General features: G+C 51.6%; 2 protein-coding genes across 4 annotated transcripts in view; both read left to right on the forward strand.

The window, feature by feature from the left end:
- Positions 1-7,251: 7,251 nt before the first annotated feature.
- On the forward strand, positions 7,252-12,838 carry PIANP (PILR alpha associated neural protein). Its single transcript, XM_007469410.1, has 6 exons — positions 7,252-7,500; positions 9,662-9,721; positions 9,965-10,473; positions 11,112-11,193; positions 11,987-12,208; positions 12,732-12,838. The coding sequence occupies exons 2-6, from the start codon at positions 9,705-9,707 to the stop codon at positions 12,751-12,753; spliced, it is 852 nt and encodes a 283-aa protein (XP_007469472.1). The 5' UTR covers positions 7,252-7,500; positions 9,662-9,704; the 3' UTR covers positions 12,754-12,838.
- Positions 12,839-17,920: 5,082 nt separating this feature from the next.
- ZNF384 (zinc finger protein 384) overlaps positions 17,921-18,687 on the forward strand; it is a 19,363-nt gene continuing 18,596 nt past the window's right edge. The window contains exon 1 of one of the 3 annotated variants that reach the window (XM_007469413.1): positions 17,921-18,006. The gene's annotated coding sequence lies outside the window, so the exon portion shown is untranslated. Of the gene's footprint in view, positions 18,007-18,026; positions 18,265-18,687 lie in introns of those variants that run through there. The other 2 variants (XM_007469411.1, XM_007469412.1) reach the window with 2 other exon arrangements.

Genomic DNA, 18,687 nt, shown 5'->3' on the forward strand with positions numbered 1-18,687 from the left:
TCAAATATTTTAAGCAGGCAAGAATATGATACAATTTAGATTTTCAAAACATTACTAGAGGACTACCTGCTCTTTGGTGGGGCTAATGGCAGACTCTGGGAGGGCTCACGCCAAGGATCACTTCCCAGAACTTCTGCTGCCAGTGTCCTTGTCCCCGCGGTGAGCCATAGCCACCTGCTGCCTCTGCAGGAGACCCTCCAACACTAGCAGCAGATAAGCCAACATTTCCAGTTAAAGGTGCTTATTCCCAGTGCTGAACTTTCTTTGGAGGAATCCAATCAAAGGGGCTTGGATCCACAGTCAAATCACTGCCCACAGCTGGCGAAAGGTGACAGGGAGTGTGAAAAGTTCTCTTGTTTTGAAAGGAATATCAAGAAAGAATGGCTGAACTAAAAACCAAGCTGACATGAAAAGTGGGACCAGGAGGAGGGATAGCAACAGGACATTCTAGAGCCTCCTAGGGGCTCTTATCAGGAATAGATGCGTTAGAGAGCAGACAGCAGAAGCAAGAAGAACAACAATCCTGCAGCCTGTGGAACAAAAGCCACATTCACAGAAAGATAGACAAGATGAAAAGGCAGAGGGCTGTGTACCAGATGAAGGAACAAGATAAAACCCCAGAAAAACAACTAAATGAAGTGGAGATAGGCAACCTTCCAGAAAAAGAATTCAGAATAATGATAGTGAAGATGATCCAGGACCTCAGAAAAAGAATGGAGGCAAAGATCGAGAAGATGCAAGAAATGTTTAACAAAGACCTAGAAGAATTAAGGAACAAACAAACAGAGATGAACAATACAGTAACTGAAATGAAAACTACACTAGAAGGAATCAATAGCAGAATAACTGAGGCAGAAGAAGGGATAAGTGACTCGGAAGATAGAATGGTGGAATTCACTACTGCGGAACAGAATAAAGAAAAAAGAATGAAAAGAAATGAAGACACCCTAAGAGACGTCTGGGACAACATTAAATGCACCAACGGTCGCATTATAGGGGTCCCAGAAGGAGAAGAGAGAGAGAAAGGACCCAAGAAAATATTTGAAGAGATTATAGTTGAAAACTTCCCTAACATGGGAAAGGAAATAGCCACCCAAGTCCAGGAAGCGCAGATAGAGTCCATACAGGATAAACCCAAGGAGAAACACGCCGAGTCACACAGTACTCAAATTAGCAAAAATTAAAGACAAAGAAAAATTTTTGAAGGCAGCAAGGGAAAAACGACAAATAACATACAAGGGAACTCCCGTAAACATACAAGGGAACGCCCATAAGGTTAACAGCTGATTTCTCAGCAGAAACTCTACAAGCCAGAAGGGAGTGGCATGACATATTTAAAGTGATGAAAGGGAAGAACCTACAACCAGGATTACTCTACCCGGCAAGGATCTCATTCAGATTCAATGGAGAAATCAAAAGCTTTACAGACAAGCAAAAGCTAAGAGAATTCAGCACCACCAAACCAGCTCTACAAGAAATGCTAAAGGAACTTCTCTAAGTGGGAAACACAAGAGAAGAAAAGGACCTACAAAAACAAACCCAAAACAATTAAGAAAATGGTAATAGGAACATACATATCGATAATTACCTTAAACGTGATGGAATAAATGCTCCAACCAAAAGACACAGGCTTGCTGAATGGATACAAAAACAAGACCCAGGGCTTCCCTGGTGGCGCAGTCTTTGAGAGTCCGCCTGCCAATGCAGGGGATGTGGGTTCGTGCCCTGGTCCGGGAAGATCCCACATGCCGCGGAGCGGCTGGGCCAGTGAGCCATGGCTGCTGAGCCTGAGTGTCCCGAGCCTGTTGCTCCGCAACGGGAGAGGCCACAGCAGTGAGAGGCCCGCGTACCACAAAAAAACAAAACAAAACAAAACAAAAACAAGACCCATATATACGCTGTCTACAAAAGACCCACTTCAGACCTAGGGACACATACACACTGAAAGTGAGGGGATGGAAAAAGATATTCCATGCAAATGGAAATCAAAAGAAAGCTGGAGTAGCAATACTCATATCAGATAAAATAGACTTTAAAATAAAGAATGTTACAAGAGACAAGGAAGGACACTACATAATGATCAAGGGATCAATCCAAGAAGAAGATATAACAATTATAAATATATAGGCACCCAACATAGGAGCACCTCAATACATAAGGCTACTGCTAACAGCTATAAAAGAGGAAATTGTCAGTAACACAATAATAGTGGGGGACTTTAACACCTCACTTACACCAATGGACAGATCATCCAAACAGGAAATTGATAAGGAAACACAAGCTTTAAATGACACAATAGACCAGATAGAGTTAATTAATATTTATAGGATATTCCATCCAAAAACTGCAGATTAAACTTTCTTCTCAAGTGCACATGGAACATTCTCCAGGATAGATCACATCTTGGGTCACAAATCAAGCCTCAGTAAATTTAAGAAAATTGAAATCGTATCAAGCATCTTCTCTGACCAAAACGCTATGAGATTAGAAATCAATTACAGGGAAAAAAACGTAAAAAACACAAACACATGGAGGCTAAACAATACATTACTAAATAACCAAGAGATCACTGAAGAAATCAAAGAGGAAATCAAAAAATACCTAGAGACAAATGACAATGAAAACATGATGATCCAAAACCTATGGGATACAGCAAAAGCAGTTCTAAGAGGGAAGTTTATAGCTATCCAAGCCTACCTCAAGAAACAAGAAAAATCTCAAATAAACAACCTAACCTTACACCTAAAGGAACTAGAGAAAGAAGAACAAACAAAACCCAAAGTTAGACCTAAAGGAACTAGAGAAAGAAGAACAAACAAAACCCGAAGTTACTAGAAGGAAAGAAATCATAAAGATCAGAGCAGAAATAAATGAAATAGAAACAAGGAAAACAATAACAAAGATCAATAAAACTAAAAGCTGGTTCTTTGAGAAGATAAACAAAATTGATAAACCATCAGCCAGACTCATCAAGAAAAAGAGGGAGAGGACCTAAATCAATAAAATTAGAAATGAAAAAGGAGAAGTTACAACAGAAACTGCAGAAATACAAAGCATCCTAAGAGACTGATACAAGCAACTCTATGCCATAAAATGGACAACCTGGAAGAAATGGACAAATTCTTAGAAAGGTATAACCTTCCAAGACTGAACCAGGAAGAAAGAGAAAATATGAACACACCAACCACAAGTAATGAAATTGAAACTGTGATTTAAAATCTTCCAACAAACAAAAGTCCAGGACCAGATGGCTTCACAGGCGAATTCTATCAAACATTTAGAGAACAGCTAACGCCCCTCCTCCTCAAACTCTTCCAAAAAATTGCAGAGGAAGGAACACTTCCAAACTCATTCTATGAGGCCACCATCACCTTGATACCAAAACCAGACAAAGATATTACAAAAAAAGAAAATTACAGACCAATTATCACAGATGAATATAGATGCAAAAATCCTCAACAAAATACTAGCAAACAGAGTCCAACAACACATCAAAAGGATCATACACCATGATCAAGTGGGATATATCCCAGGGACGCAAGGATTCTTCAATATACGCAAATCAATCAATGCGATACACCATATTAACAAACTGAAGAATAAAAACCATATGACCATCGCAATAGATGCAGAAAAAGCTTCCGACAAAATTCAACACCGCTTTATGATAAAAACTCTTCAGAAAGTGGGCATAGAGGGAACCTACCTCAACATAATAAAGGCCATATATGACAAACCCACAGCAAACATCATTCTCAATGGTGAAAAACTGAAAGCACTGCCTCTAAGATCAGGAACAAGATAAGGATGTCCACTCTCACCACTATTATTCAACACAGTTTTGGAAGTCCCCGCCACGGCAATCAGAGAAGAAAAAGAAATAAAAGGAATACAAATTGGAAAAGAAGTAAAACTGTCACTGTTTGCAGATGACATGATATTATACATAGAGAATCCTAAAGATGCCACCAGAAAACTACTAGAGCTCATCAATGAATTTGGTAAAGTAGCAGGATGCAAAATTAATGCACAGAAATCTCTGGCATTCCTATACACTAATGATGAAAAATCTGAAAGTGAGATTAAGAAAACACTCCCATTTACCATTGCAACAAACGGAATAAAAGACCTAGGAATAAACCTACCTAAGGAGACAAAAGACCTGTATGCAGAAAACTGTAAGACACTGATGAAAGAAATTAAAGATGATACCAACAGATGGAGAGATATACCATGTTCTTGGATTGGAAGAATCAACATTGTGAAAATGACTGTACTACCCAAAGCAATCTACAGATTCAATGCAATCCCTATCAAATTAGCAATGGCATTTTTTACAGAACTAGAACAAAAATCTTAAAATTTGTATGGAGACCCAAAAGACCCTGAATAGCCAAAGCAGTCTTGAGGGAAAAAAACGGAGCTGGAGGAATCAGACTCCCAGACTTCAGACATACTATAAAGCTACAGTAATCAAGACAATATGGTACTGGCACAGAAACAGAAATACAGATCAATGGAACAGGATAGAAAGCCCAGAGATAAACCCACACACCTATGGCCAACTAATCTATGACAAAGGAGGCAAGGATATACAATGGAGAAAAGACAGCCTCTTCAATAAGTGGTGCTGGGAAAACTGGACAGCTACATGTAAAAGAATGATATTAGAACACTCCCTAACACCATACACAAAAATAAACTCTAAACGGATTAGAGACCTAAATGTAAGACCAGACAGTATAAAACTCTTAGAGAAAAACATAGGAAGAACAGTCTTTGACATAAATCACAGCAAGATCTTTTTGGATCCACCTCCTTGAGTAATGGAAATAAAACAAAAATAAACAAATGGGACCTAATCACACTTAAAAGCTTTTGCAAAGCAAAGGAAGCCATAAACAAGACCAAAAGACAACCCTCAGAATGGGAGAAAAGATTTGCAAACAAATCAACGGACAAAGGATTAATCTCCAAAATATATAAACAGCTCATGCAGCTCAATAGTAATAAAACAAACAACCCAATCCAAAAATGGGCAGAAGACCTAATAGACATTTCTCCAGAGAAGACATACAGATGGCCAAGAAGCACATGAAAAGCTGCTCAACATTACTAATTATTAGAGAAATGCAAATCAAAACTACAACGAGGTATCAGCTCACAGTTAGAATGGGCATCATCAGAAAATCTACAAGCAACAAATGCTGGAGAGGGTGTGGAGAAAAGGGAACCCTCCTGCATTGTTGGTGAGAATGTAAATTGATACAGCCACTATGGAGAACAGTATGGAGGTTCCTTAAAAAACTAAAAATAGAATTACCATATGACCCAGCAATCCCACTACTGGGCATATACCCAGAGAAAACCATAATTCAAAAAGACACATGCACCCCAATGTTCACTGCAGCACTATTTACAATAGCCAGGACATGAAAGCAACCTAAATGCCCATTGACAGAGGAACGGATAAAGAAGATGAGGTACATATATACAATGGAATATTACTCAGCCATTAAAAGGAACGAAATTGGGTCATTAGTAGAGACGTGGATGAATCTAGAGACTGTCATACAGAGCGAAGTAAGTCAGGAAAAGAAAAACAAATATCGTATATTAATGCATATATGTGGAACCTAGAAAAATGGTACAGATGAACCGGTTTGCAGGGCAGAAATGTAGATGTAGAGATGTAGATATAGAGAACAGGTGTAGATGTAGAGAACAAACGTACGGACATCAAGCGGGGAAAGCGGCAGGGGGTTGGGGGTGGTGGTGGTGGGATGAACTGGGAGATTGGGATTGACATATATACACTAATACGTATAAAATGGATAACTAATAGGAACCTGCTGTATAAAAAAATTACTAGACATTGTGAAGACTAGTTTGTAAAGGGCAAGGGCAGAAGCAAAAAGATTATAGCAAGATTATAACAGTGATGGAGAGAATGAGATGAATTCAGGACATATTTTAGATGCAGAGCTCACAGGACTTGCTGATGAATTAGATACACGGTGGGAATCAGTGAGAAAGGGAAAGGGAGGAAGGATGTTTCCTAGGTTTTTAGCCTGAACAAGCAGAAGCCATCATATCCCAGGATGGGGAACACTACTGGGAGAGAAATGGATTGGTGGGGGGCAGCAGTGGTAATCCGAGACATCTATTTGAGCCTATAGGAGCTTTGTATGGCTATTAGGCATCCAAGTGGAGATGTCAAGTAGGCTGTTGGATAAATGAGTCTGGAGCGCTGTATATAAATTTAGGACTTGCTGACATTTACATAGTATTTAAGCCCTGGGACTGGATGACATCACTGGACAGAGAATGTGGAACGAGAAGGGGGCCAAGGACTAAGCCCTAGCAAGTTCTCACATTTAGAGGTCAGGCAGAAGACAGAGAAGGAAAAGCCATGGAGGATGAAGGGAAATTAGAAGAGTGTAATGTCCTAGAAGTGCAACTCAAGTAAAACAGGGTAACCTGAAAGGGGGGGAGGGTGATAGGACAGGATGAGAGTGGGGGCAGGGGAAGCCCATTTAGATAGACAGAGAGGTTAGGGAAGGCCTAGCGGAGGAGGTGACATTGGATCTAAGTGAAATTTTAATGAAATGAGTGAATCATTGTGAAAAGCCAGGGTAAAACATTCCAGGCAGTGGGAACAGCAAATGCAAAGGCCCTGTGGCAGGTTAAGCCCTTCTAATTATAGTAACATAGATCAGGTCCAGTGTGGCTGGGGCATGAAGAGTGTTAGGAGGGGCGGGGCCAGGTTATACAGGTCCCTGTAAGTCACGGTGAGGAGTTTGATACTCCGAGCGCTAGAAAAGCTGAGTAATGCAACTCGGTCTACCTATTTTAAAGATCGTTTGGTTTGCTTCGGGGAGAATGCATTGCAGCAGGACCAGAATGGAATCAGGGGATCAAGCTGTTGGGATAATCCAAGGTCTCCACTCCCACCCTGACCCCGACCTCATTCCCAGCACTCAGCACTCTCCAGCAGGGGCGAAACAGAGTTGGGGTCACAGAGCTTTGGGTGACTCAGAATCTCAGAGGTTGGCTGGGGCAACCAAGGGTGTCCATGGAGTTGGGGTGAAGGGTGGAGAAGCCCGCCACCGGAACCCGGGGAATCGGACGGTGCTCACCCTCCGCTGCCCTCTCGCATTCTCCACCTGGGACGCAGCCGGGCGCGGCTCCCCAGGCGCGGCAGCGGGAGGGTTAAACCATGCGGGAGGGGGAGAGGCGGAGACCTAGCGCTCCGAGCTGCCGCGCCGAGCCCCGCCGGGCCGAGCGCAGCCCGAGCCGAGCCGAGCCGAGCCGAGCCGAGCATCTCCCGCCGCCGCCGCCGCCGCCCCGCGCCCCGGGCGCCCGCCCCCACCCTCTACAGCACCCCGCTGCCCTCAGAACCCCCCGACCATGCCCAGTGCCCCCCACGCTCCCGCGACCCCCCAGCCCGGCGCAGCCCCGAGCTCTCGCAGCCGTCGCGCCGCCGCGCCAGGCATGCAGGTGAGCGAGAGGGACCCCCCACGCCCCCGCCCGAGGGAGCCCGGCCCTGCCCTCCCCGACTCCGCGCCTTTTGCCCCCCGCCCCTCCCGGCGCGGTCCCTCGCCCGGCTCGAGCCTCCAGCCCATAAGCGCGCCTTCCCCACCACGCTTTCCTTCGCTCCGCGGGTCCCGATTCCATCCTGCCCTCCTGGCGCAGCGGTCGCCGTCCCCGCCGCTGCCTTCCTCCCGCCTTGGGCTCAGCCCCCGGCTCCTTGCATCCTCCAGCCTCGGCTTCCCTTTCTGCTCTCAGCGCTCCCGCCCGAGGAGACCCCTCGCCTACCTCCTGGTCCTCGTCCCCCGCCCCGCTTATCGCTTTCCAGCCCTGTCCAGGGAGCGTGGGCCTGTGGGAGGGGTGGGCTCGCGGCCGCGCTGGGGATGGGGCCCGGTTCCCCCAGCCCGAGGCTTCCGCCCCACCCCCAGCTCGTCTCCTGCGCACAACAGGTCGGTGAGGAGCGAGGGGAGGGTGGGGTGGCGCGCCAGCCAGGGGACTTGGGGCTTCCTGGACGGGGTGACTAAGGGGTGCGGGGTCCGGGGACTGGAGATGACGTTGGTTGGGGAGGTGGGATGCACGGGCGGAGAGGCGAGTGGGTCCTGGAGTCAGCTGGCCACAGACGTCCCTGGGAGCCCTCTTCCCCTCCCCTGGCTCGCACGCCTTCCTCTGTCCCTGCAGCATCCTTCTTTTCCCGGTTCCGTCTCCCTTCTTCCCACCAGGCCCCCATCCCTGCCTCTCTCCGTAGCTCCGTATCCCTTTCCGTTGGAAGAAACAATTTCCATCTCCTCCATCTTTGCTGTTCCCGTTTTCCGTCCCCCGTCCCTTCCTTGTCTCATGTTGTCCTCAGTACCATGTTCTCTCCTTTCCCCCTTCCTTCCTCCCCGTCCCTGGTCCCCTCCCTCCCTCCTCTCCCTTCCCCTTCCACGATCTCCACTTCCCACCCTGCCTGGACCTTTCCTTCCTCCTCCTCCTGCCCTTCCTCCTTCCCCGCTCCTGTGACCGCCTCACCCTCTCAGCTTCCCTCGCTGACCTTTACTCTCATCCTCAGCATCCTCCAGCTGCCGATCTCCTCTGCGCCCCCCAGTGCATTCTTTCAGGACTAGCCCCCTTCCTCTGTTTCCTCTTCACCTTTCTCTTCCCTTCTCACGCCTCGCCAGCCTTCCCTGTCTCAGGCCATCATCCCTTCACATCTCTCCCCGCAGCCCACTTCCCCAATCCCTTCCCCAGACTCTCCCACCTACTCCCCTGTTATTCTCTGAGAGGGCTTCATGTCCAGATTTAGACCCAGAATCCAGAGGACACCAAGTGTCATATCCTCATTCACTGGGGAGCCTGCTGCCGCCGCCTGGATCCACCACCCTCAGCTCTGAGAACGTGTCCTCCTCTTTCAAAACCATCCATCCCGATTCTCCCAGGACTCTTTACCCAGCAGAGCTACATTTGAGGGGGTGGCCTCTCCCCAACTCCACCTCCCCTCAGAGGGCACCTATGCATTTGGATGATGGAACACTGAGCAAATATTATATTCTGTAGTTTTCCTCCCGCCCACCTCTCTCTTTCTCTCTTTCCTTCCATCCCTCCATCTCCTGTTCCCCTGCTCCTGAAGATGAGATTCCTGGGGCCATTCAATCATAAGAGAAAGGCCTCAGACAACAAGTGGGGTGGGCAGGCGGGGATGCTCCCCCTGTGCAACCACACACGTTCACACACTCACTCAGATTGACTTCCTCTTCCCTCCCCCACTCAGACTCCCTCCCTCCCTCGGTAGGTGCTCAAGGAATCACAAGGTTCTTGGCTCTAAATTAAGATCTAAGAAAAGCTAGGAGCTGTGGGCAGAGGAAGTGAGACGGAAGGAAGCCAGAGAAGTGAGAGTAGACCCTGGGGTGGGGAGGTAACAGGGACCTGGGAAGTTGTGTAGATAGGGGCTGGGGGCTAGACGGGACCATTCTGGGGGTTCCTCTCCCCGCTCCCCACCCCCCACAAGAGGATGCTAGGCAGCCATGGGTCCTGAGTGGCAGCAGCATAGCTAGCAGCCACAGCTGGGAGGGGAGATGGAAGTGAGCTGGTGGATGAATGAGCTGGGGAAGTGCTCAGGGCAGGGCTGGGATGTGACGACCCCTCTCTCCCCCAGTAAAGGCTGAAAATCTGGGTCATCTCTGAGGAAGATCTCGGACATGGAGTCCAGAATGTGGTAAGTCTGGTCCAGCAGGGGAAGCTTGGAAGCCACTTTCCCTGGGGTCTTGGCACTTTCCCTCCTAGGCCCACCCGGGGCCTTCCATCCTGAGGGCTAGACTCTAGGAAGATGGGAAATGAGACCAGTCTTCCCAAGGCCCACCTACTTTTTGCACAGAGTCTTGGAGGGAGGTGGCCTGTCCTCTGCACACATAAGCCCAAGATGGCCTTGGTTTCACCCGCTCTCTCTCCCTTCCTGCAGGCCTGCGCTGCTGCTGTCCCATCTCCTCCCTCTCTGGCCACTGCTGTTGCTGCCCCTCCCACCGCCTGCCCAAGGTTCCTCCTCCCCTCGGACCCCACCAGCCCCAGCCCGGCCCCCCTGTGCCCGGGGAGGGCCCTCAGCCCCACGCCATGTGTGCGTGTGGGAGCGGGCACCTCCACCAAGCCGCTCCCTGCGGGTCCCAAGATCACGTCGGCAAGTCCTGCCAGGCACCTCGCCCCCGGCCACCCCATCAGGCTTTGAAGAGGGGCCACCCTCATCCCAGTACCCCTGGGCTATTGTGTGGGGTCCTACAGTGTCTCGAGAGGATGGGGGGGACCCCAACTCTGCCAATCCTGGATTTCTGCCCCTGGACTATGGTTTCGCAGCCCCACATGGGCTGGCCACCCCACACCCCAACTCAGACTCCATGCGGGGTGATGGAGATGGGCTAAGCCTTGGAGAAGCACCTGCCACCCTGCGGCCAGTCCTGTTCGGGGGCCGCGGGGAAGGTGAGTGGGAGTTGGGGAGGTTGGTAGGGATTTGGGGGTGGGGAGGCTGGCTGAAGACTCTAAAGGAGCCTCAGAGGAGCTCAGGTCCACTGGAGAAGACAGATATGTAAACACTCGGTGATGAGTCAATGTAATAAATGCTCTAATGGAGGCGCGCACAGCATGTTTTTAGGCAGAGAGAGAAGGGAGACACTATTTCTGCCTGGGGATCAGGACACCCTCCAAGAATTGACATTTAAGCTGGACCTTGGAAACAGTGGGAGTATTCCAGGCAGAGGAAATGAACGAACCCTTCAGGGTGACATCTGAGCGCTGAGAGGGGGCCAGTGGTCTGGGGGTGGGGCCAGGGTGGAGATGGACGTTTCCAGCCCCTAGTTTCTGTGCAGAGAGAGAAGTTCACTCTGACCTTGGAACCTCCTCCTCATCCCATATATACAGAAGATTTGGGGAAGTGGAGAAAAAGGATTTGGGAGGAAAAGAGCTGAAAACTCTGGGGAAAGCCAATGATAAAAATAAAGCGGGGAGGCTCCAGAGAAGCAGAAAGAGTTGGGCAATGTGGCTTCAACAGCCCAACCTCCAGCCTCTCTCAGCTCCCCCCACCTCAGGCCTCCCTAAAAATTTCTCCCTACCCCAAGCAGGTGTGGACCCTCAGCTCTATGTCACAATTACCATCTCCGTCATCATTGTTCTCGTGGCCACTGGCATCATCTTCAAGTTCTGGTAAGCTGGGGTGGGGGGAGGAGATGCTGGCATTCCATCAATGTTTGGCTACATTTGGCTGGAAGGAGGGAAGGAGCCAGGGCGGCAGTTTTGCTGGCGGTGGGATAGGAAGTGGTGGATTAAGGCAAGACTTTGGGAAAAGGTAGGAAGGATTCGGGTGGGGGAAGCTCTGAGAAATGAGTGCAGATTCCTTCTGGGGAAATACAAGGGTGATGTGAGAGGGGGGGGAGTCATTTGTGTGCACAGGGGCTTTGGTGGCCACCCCTTGTCCCCGTATCCTCCACGATCCATTCTGCAGAGCCCCTTCTTAAGGCTGCCTGGGGAGGAGGGAGAAAAATCCGAGCTTCCTTTGCACACACTTAATATCGGGTCGCTCAATCCTTCCCACTTTACTGCAAGAATCATTAGACTCAGGCGTCCAGGTCATTAGCTGACTTTGAACTAGAACTAAACCTGCCAGGCGCCTGCTGCGGAGGTTTGAAATGGCTCTGCTGGGTATGCGTGGGGGAGAGGCGGTTCTGGGGGACTCTGTGTGTCTGTGGGGAGGAGCTACTCATTCTGTGGATCTGAACCAGGAGAGAGGGTGGCTTAGATTCCCGAGACCCCTGGCGGGGAGAGGACGTGGCTTTGTGGACGCGGTCTCAGGACACGGGGCTTAGGGACCTGTTAGAGGCTGGTTTCTCTGCTGTAGGATGTTGCGGGTGCCTGAGGGAGGCTAGGGGTGACCAGTGCTGGAAGCCCAGGTTGGGGGCTTCCTGAGTGTGTGAGAACCTCTTTCCTTCTGGGGCACCAGCTGGGACCGCAGCCAGAAGCGGCGCAGGCCCTCTGGGCAGCAAGGTGCCCTGAGGCAGGAGGAGAGCCAGCAGCCCTTGACAGACCTGTCCCCAGCCGGGGTCACTGTGCTGGGGGCCTTCGGGGACTCGCCCACCCCCACCCCTGACCACGAGGAGCCCCGAGGGGGACCCCGGCCTGGGATGCCCCAGCCCAAGGGGGCTCCAGCCTTCCAGCTGAACCGGTGAGGGCAGGGCAGAGGGCTGGGAGGGCGGGCAGGGGAGGCACCTCGGGGCTGCGATTGTGGGATTGGGGCTCCCCCTCCCGGGTGGGTGGAAAGGAGGCAGACCTGCCCCCCCCCCCCCCCCGGGAGACTGTGTAGCCTGCCACTGCCAGGGTCCCATGATCCAGGGACAATTTCCCTGGGAGAACACACAGCAGGCCTCAGGCTGTTGCAATGTCATGCCAGCTTCTGCCACCACAGGCTCACCCCGCATTCCATACCCCTCCCTCTACCCAGCCTGAGTGAGCTGTAGACCCCTAATCAGCTGCTGCCCCCCCCCCCCCCCACCCCGGGAGACTGGACCCCTCCTCGCCAGGGCACCCTTCCATCTCCCGCTGTCTGTGGATCTGCGTCCTGTTCTCATGCTGCCATTTAACTCCCAACTCTGCCCTCCTAACCTTGATCCCTTTTATTTCTTGGACTGCCCTCTCGATTCTGGCCTGCCTCTTGGTTCCTGACGGTGCCCTTTCCCTTTTCCTCTCAGGATTCCCTTGGTGAATCTGTGATCCCCCCCAAGCCTGGGCTGCCACCAAGCAGGGGGCCAAGGGGCCGGCACAGCCCCCATCCCGCTGAGGGCAGGGCGGCCGTGGGCGCCTCGGAACACTCGCTAGCCCGCGGGTGAGCGCACCTGCTCAGCCTCCTTTAGGTGGGGGCCTCACATATCTGTGGCTTTTCGCCCCCGGCCCCGCCCTGGCACACTCACATGAGAGCCTTGCACACTCACCTCTCCCCTCACGAGCCACTGCACATACTCATGCTCTTGTACGGCCAGTCTCCCTAGCCACGTCTCTCCCCTCCGCGGATCCCTCACGTCCTCCCTTTCGTCTCACACTGTTCCCTTTGTCTTCTCCCCCGTCCCACCCATCGCTCAGTGGCCCATCACTCAGAGGTCAGTGGGTGACTCCCGTGGACTCTCGTGTGCATGTCCTGGCCCCGCGCTGCGGCGTTGTGTGTCACGCTCACACTCTCGCCTCATGAACACCCACTGATTGAGTTTCTGTGGCCCCTGCATGCTGCCCCGGAGGTGGGTGGGAGGTGAGCTGGGGGCTCCATGGGCCTCCATCTGTCGCGGTCCCATCCCGCTCCACGTCACGTGTTTCGCTGTCTCCCCCATCCCGCTCCGAGGGCTCGAGCACTCGTTACCCTGAGGGCTCCCTGTGGGAATGGGAGGACTGAGGGCGCAAACTCCTACCCGATCCACTGCTAAATTCTGTTGTCTGGGAGATGGCTTTTGGGGAGTCACCTGCTGCACTACATGAGAAAGGGGCTCCCATTTGCCCTCCCCTGCTTCCTAAGTCCGTCTGTCCTGGCTGTCTGTGTGTGTCACTCTGGAATTCAGAGCCCCCTGAGCCAGTCCTCCACTTGCCGGCCTCCCTGAGGGCCTCCATTAACTCCACCTAGGCTGCCAGGGACCAGAGCCAGCTGGTTCAAGGCCATCGGGAGCTCTGCCTCCCAATCCGCCCCTCCCTCCCTCCCTCCTTGGTTCCTCCACTCTCCCTCCTTTTGCACCGCCCCCCCCTCAGGTTTTTCCTGACTTCTCATGGCTTTCCCACCTTCCTTCCTACTTCCCTGTCTTACCTGGCTCCTATGCTGTGATATATATTTTTGTATTATCTCTTTCTTCTTGTGGTGATAATCTTGAATTCTTGTGGGATGTAAGTTTCAAATTTTTCAAATAAAGCCTTTGCAAGATACCTGAGTCCCCTGGTTCTGCCTTATGAGCCCCACAGAGAGGAGAGGAGGAGGGGCGATGGGCAGCTAAAAGGGAAGGAAAGAAGGATGGGGGTGGTGGTGCGGGTAACCCCTCCGGACCCGATGTGACCTGGCCTGCTCTGACCCGGGGTCGGGATTCGGGGCCTTTGACTCGGGATGGAATGGAAGGAAGAGACACTGAAGGGGGCAGTCTTGACAAGGAGCAGCCGCAGCAAGAGAGAAACCGGAAGAGTGGCTTGTTAATTGCTAGACAAGGTCAAGAGAGACCACGAGAAAGGAGGTAGAAGAAAAGGGAAACTTACGTAGACGCACAGGCGATGGCGCAACAGCAAGAAAAGGAAGAGGGGGGCGCTGATACACACATGGAGGTCGAAGGGCAAAAGGAGAAGAAATCATGGAGCAACGGGCAAGCGATGAGAGGGAGCCGCAGTAAAGAGGCTGGCTGCCCCGCTTGCTTTATTTGCAGCCTTGCTCCCTCACCCGCCCCCGCCCACAGCTGCCCCCAGAAGCCCCGCGGTTAGTTCTCATTAGCTTTCCCCGCTCTGCCCTCTCTGAGAGGCACTGCTGGGGTGTGGGCGTGGAATCGAGGGGTACGTTTGGAGGAGGGAATGCAGGCTGCCCAGCTGGGATCAGTCACCTCTGAGCCCCCAGTTCTAGGTCTGGCTCTCATAACAGCCCTGCAGAAACCCACACGGCAGCCTCTCAGCTGTTGCTAGGTTCTGTTGCCATGGTAACCACCCAGGTCCCATTTCTCCCCCAACCCCCATCTGTGCCCCACTTGCTCCCGGGAAATGGGGGTGCTCCAGGGAGAAGAGGAGACGGTCACATGCAAGAGGGGGGCTGCCCTGGCCTGTGTTGGCCTCCATGTGTTTATTTTTGCAGTTAGAATCAGGAATGTCTATGTATCTGTAGGTGGGTGCTTTAGGGGTTGGGGCGCTTTACTGTGTACTCAAGTGAAGTGTGGCTGAGTCCACGAAGCACACAACAGTGAGCGAGGTGGAGGGAGTGTATTTCTCAGGATCAGAGCAGTTTGTGGGTTCGGGTCATCAGACTCCCTAAGAAAGAGAAGAAAGAAGCAGATCCGGGCCAAGGAGTGATGAACCAGCTAAAAGCAGAGGTGTGAGGCAAACATGCTGCTGAGGCAGGCTCAGAGTCAACCCAGTGGGACCTGAAGAGACCCCAGCCTGAAGCTGGTGGAAGGGAGAGGACTGGATGAGACCTGAGGGTGCAGGAAGAGGTGCTGCTGGGATGGGCTGGAGGCAGTGAGGGAGGACCTCAGGGGGAGGGGGAGGGGGAGGGGGAGGGGGAGGAGATGGCCGGGAGAGGAAGCCTCATTACCCTTTCCCTTCCTTCCCCACAGGAATCTAGTCCTTGTCAGGTGGAGGTTGGGGGGAAGAGGAGGCGCAGAAGGGGAAGAGCTGAAGTGCCTGGACAGCACATCTCTCTTATCACCTTCCTCTTCAGAGGGACAGTGTGACCCCAAGGCTCATCCATATGCAGAAGGCACACATGAAGGTCCTTAATGAAGAGGGAATTAATTATCACCTAATTAGACTGCTGTTCCTCTAAATTTAAATAAATTAAAATATACCAGCAAGACACAGGAAATTCTTACCTGTTCCTTCTCCCTAAATGCCCTCCTTCCCCATGGAAAGTCAGATTGGCAGGGAGAGACAGAGGAGAAAGTTGTCCGAGTCTTCTGAGTTGTCCTAAAGGAATGATCCCAAACTAAATCCCATTGTTATGCTAACCAGGAAGAGTCAGGAGGCCCTGGGGAAGGATCCTAACTTTATCTCACGTAGTGTTGAAACTGAAACTATGGGGCCTCGGGAGGTCCTCAGAAGGCTCCAAATGGCAAAGCAATCACTGCTTAGTCACAGACCAAGAACACAAACAGTGGCCATACTACCCCTTTGCTTCTTGGAGGCCACCCATCACTACTGGGACCAGCGTCTCTCATCTGTATGCTTTCTTTGCCTCCTGAGTTGTGCATCAAATGACTAAGCCAGGCTTCTCTTAAGCATTTTTCTGAAATGCTTACCATTGTGGCTCAGACCAAACCAGGGAGTGGGGAAGCCCCCAGGAGGAGGGATCTCCCAGGCAGAGCTCAGGGTGTGGAAGTGATTCAAGATGGAAACAGTGTGCCAGCTGGAAAACCCCAGGCTAAAATTAACAGCCCTCCTCCCCCTACGCCCCACATTTATCTCTCTAAAGCTTTTCTCTAAGGAGTTCAAAGCACTAAAACTTGCTTCTTATAGCAAGGGCAGCAGCAGGGTTGACAAGTGGAGACACCGAGGCCCCGGGGGGTGCCAGTTATTGTAAATAGGAGAACAGAAAGAGAACCAGAACTTATAGCGATTACCACCATTTTGCTCCCACTTTTCTATCTCTGCCCCCAAAGTCAAGGTTTCTCATATCATCGATCTCTAACCCATGCAGCAACTACGTCTGGTCACATCTGCGCCCTTAAGACCCTTATCCTATTGTGTCACTATTGGGTTGACACAGACAGGTTACAGAGTCCCAAAATGTGATAAAGAGAGCAGACGCTTTTAAAAAGATACAAATACGTATCTTCTGTTCAAACATTTAATTGGAATTTTTATTTTTAGGTGTCTTTTGCTACTTCCTGGGGAAGCTGTGACCTTGGGAAAAATCACTTAATTTCAGAGTCTTATGTTCATTATATGTAAAATTTGGCATTACAGTTATTCCTATCCGGGTTATTTTGATCTCTAAGCAAGGAACTATTACTGTTAATAGGAGGCACTTTGATTCTGTTTCACTCAAAATAGAGCTGAGCCCAGAGGGATTCTGGTCAGATCTGGGACAGGCTGGTGGCAGGATTCATTTACTCAAATAGCATGTATTTATTTAGCATCTACTGTGTGCTCAACAAAGCAGTGGGAGGGTACCATGTATGAGTTTCTCCCGAGTTGCTGACAAACTTGCTGAAGAGTCACATATATGAAATAGTTAAAATAGCCAAAAAAAAAAAAAAAAAAAGGTACGGACTAAATGCTGTGGAAGTTCGGAGAACGAGACCATTGGAGCAATCAAGGAAGGCTTCCTGAAAGAGTTCACATTAATTGTTCATTGATGCAACAAACGTTTACCAACTGCTTACTAAGTGCCAGGCTCTGAGGATACAGCAGCGAACAATTCAGAGTCCTTGCCCTCGTGGGGCCGATATTCCAGTGAGAAGAGGAGGACATCCAACAATATAGAATCAGGTAGAGGTGAGTGCTATATTTAAAAGTAAAGCCGGGTGAGTAGGAGATAAAGATGTGGAAGAGGGCCACAAGAACTTAGAGACCAAAGCAAAGAGAGTAAGGGGTGTGGTTAGGCAGGGGTCAGATTCTGAGGCCTGGGAGGGGTTATTAGTCACGCTTTGGGCCTAAGGAGGGACCTCAGAAAACTACTGACACATCCTTTTCCTTTCTTTCATATTCAAAACATTGAGACATTTTTGAGAGTATGTAAGAAAAAAGAACAGTAACTCCCTACGTCTGCCTATCGCCCCGGGAGGGAAGGGAACCAGGACCCGTCTTTTAAGAATCCATACCGCCCCTCGTACCTTGATGCATAATTCATGAACCTGTGGCGTTTCCACCCTCCCACTTCCCCTGAAGTTCCTTCCGGAAGCCCGGAACCGCAGTCGTGAAGGTTCGGCTCCTGCCCTTAGCAGAACCCACCTTCACTTCCGCTGTGGCGTCACATCCCTGGAGGGTCTACCGCGTCCCCGGGCAGAAGCTACTTCCGCCCCTACTTGTCGTAACTTCCGCCCTGAGTATGCTGGAGCGCTAACCGCGCCGGATGTGCTCTAGCTGCTCCCGGAAGTGACTCGACCTTTGCATTTTCACCCCCCCTTTCCCCATTGCCGCCCCCCCAACATTGCTATTTCCCTCCCTCCCCCCTTTTCGTTTCCGGCGCTCCCGCCTTCTCTCAGCCGCGGCTCAACTCCGAGCCAGTGGGGGGAGGGAGGGAGGGAGGGGGCGTGGAGGAATCGGGGTTCTCGGGAGCACGAGCTGCGGCACCACTTCCGGGTGAGTGTTAGGGGAGGGAGGGGGCCACCCACTGCCTAGCGCCCCCGCCCTGCGGGTGTCTCGCGCACGATCCGTGCGTGTGAGTGTGTGGGTCTGCCTCGCGCCTAAAGTGCGTGCCCGCGCGCTCGCCTGGCGCTATCCCCCTCCCCTCGCCCCCTCCGAGTCCTCCCACCGCACTCTGCTCCCTCCTTCCCAGCAAACGCCGCCCCTCCCGCTCTCTGGCTCCGGCTCTGGCGCCGCCGCAGCCGTTGCCGCCGGGTGAGTCTCGCGCCGCTGCAGCCGGCGCGCGCCGAGCTCTCTGCTCCTTCCCCCTCCCCTTTTCCTTGGGGGGGGGCGGGGAAGGGGGGGTCCACGATGGGACTGTACGTGTGTCCGTCCCGGAACCGGAAGTGGTTGTGGAGGAGCGGGCGATGGGGAGGAATGGGGGGGTTTAGGGGGCGGGTGTCTGTCTGGTGGGTGGCAGAGTTCAGCTCCCTGGAGAGGAAAGAGGGGCGTCCCAAAGAAGGGTCTTAGAGGAAGGGGTGGTGGGCGACCTCAGGAGAAGGCGCCCAGGGGCTGTCTCAGGGCAGCGAAGGTGTTTGGGGGACAGCCGGGGTCTCTAGTAGCTAGACCACTGTGCAGGCTGAGGGAGGTACTTCTTGGCGCAGGGCCTTGGGTAGGCAAGGGCGAAGTCCTCGCGGC

The sequence above is a fragment of the Lipotes vexillifer genome, unplaced genomic scaffold, assembly GCF_000442215.2.
Source record: "Lipotes vexillifer unplaced genomic scaffold, Lipotes_vexillifer_v1.1 scaffold395, whole genome shotgun sequence".
In the NCBI taxonomy this organism is placed as follows: Eukaryota; Metazoa; Chordata; class Mammalia; order Artiodactyla; family Lipotidae; genus Lipotes; species Lipotes vexillifer.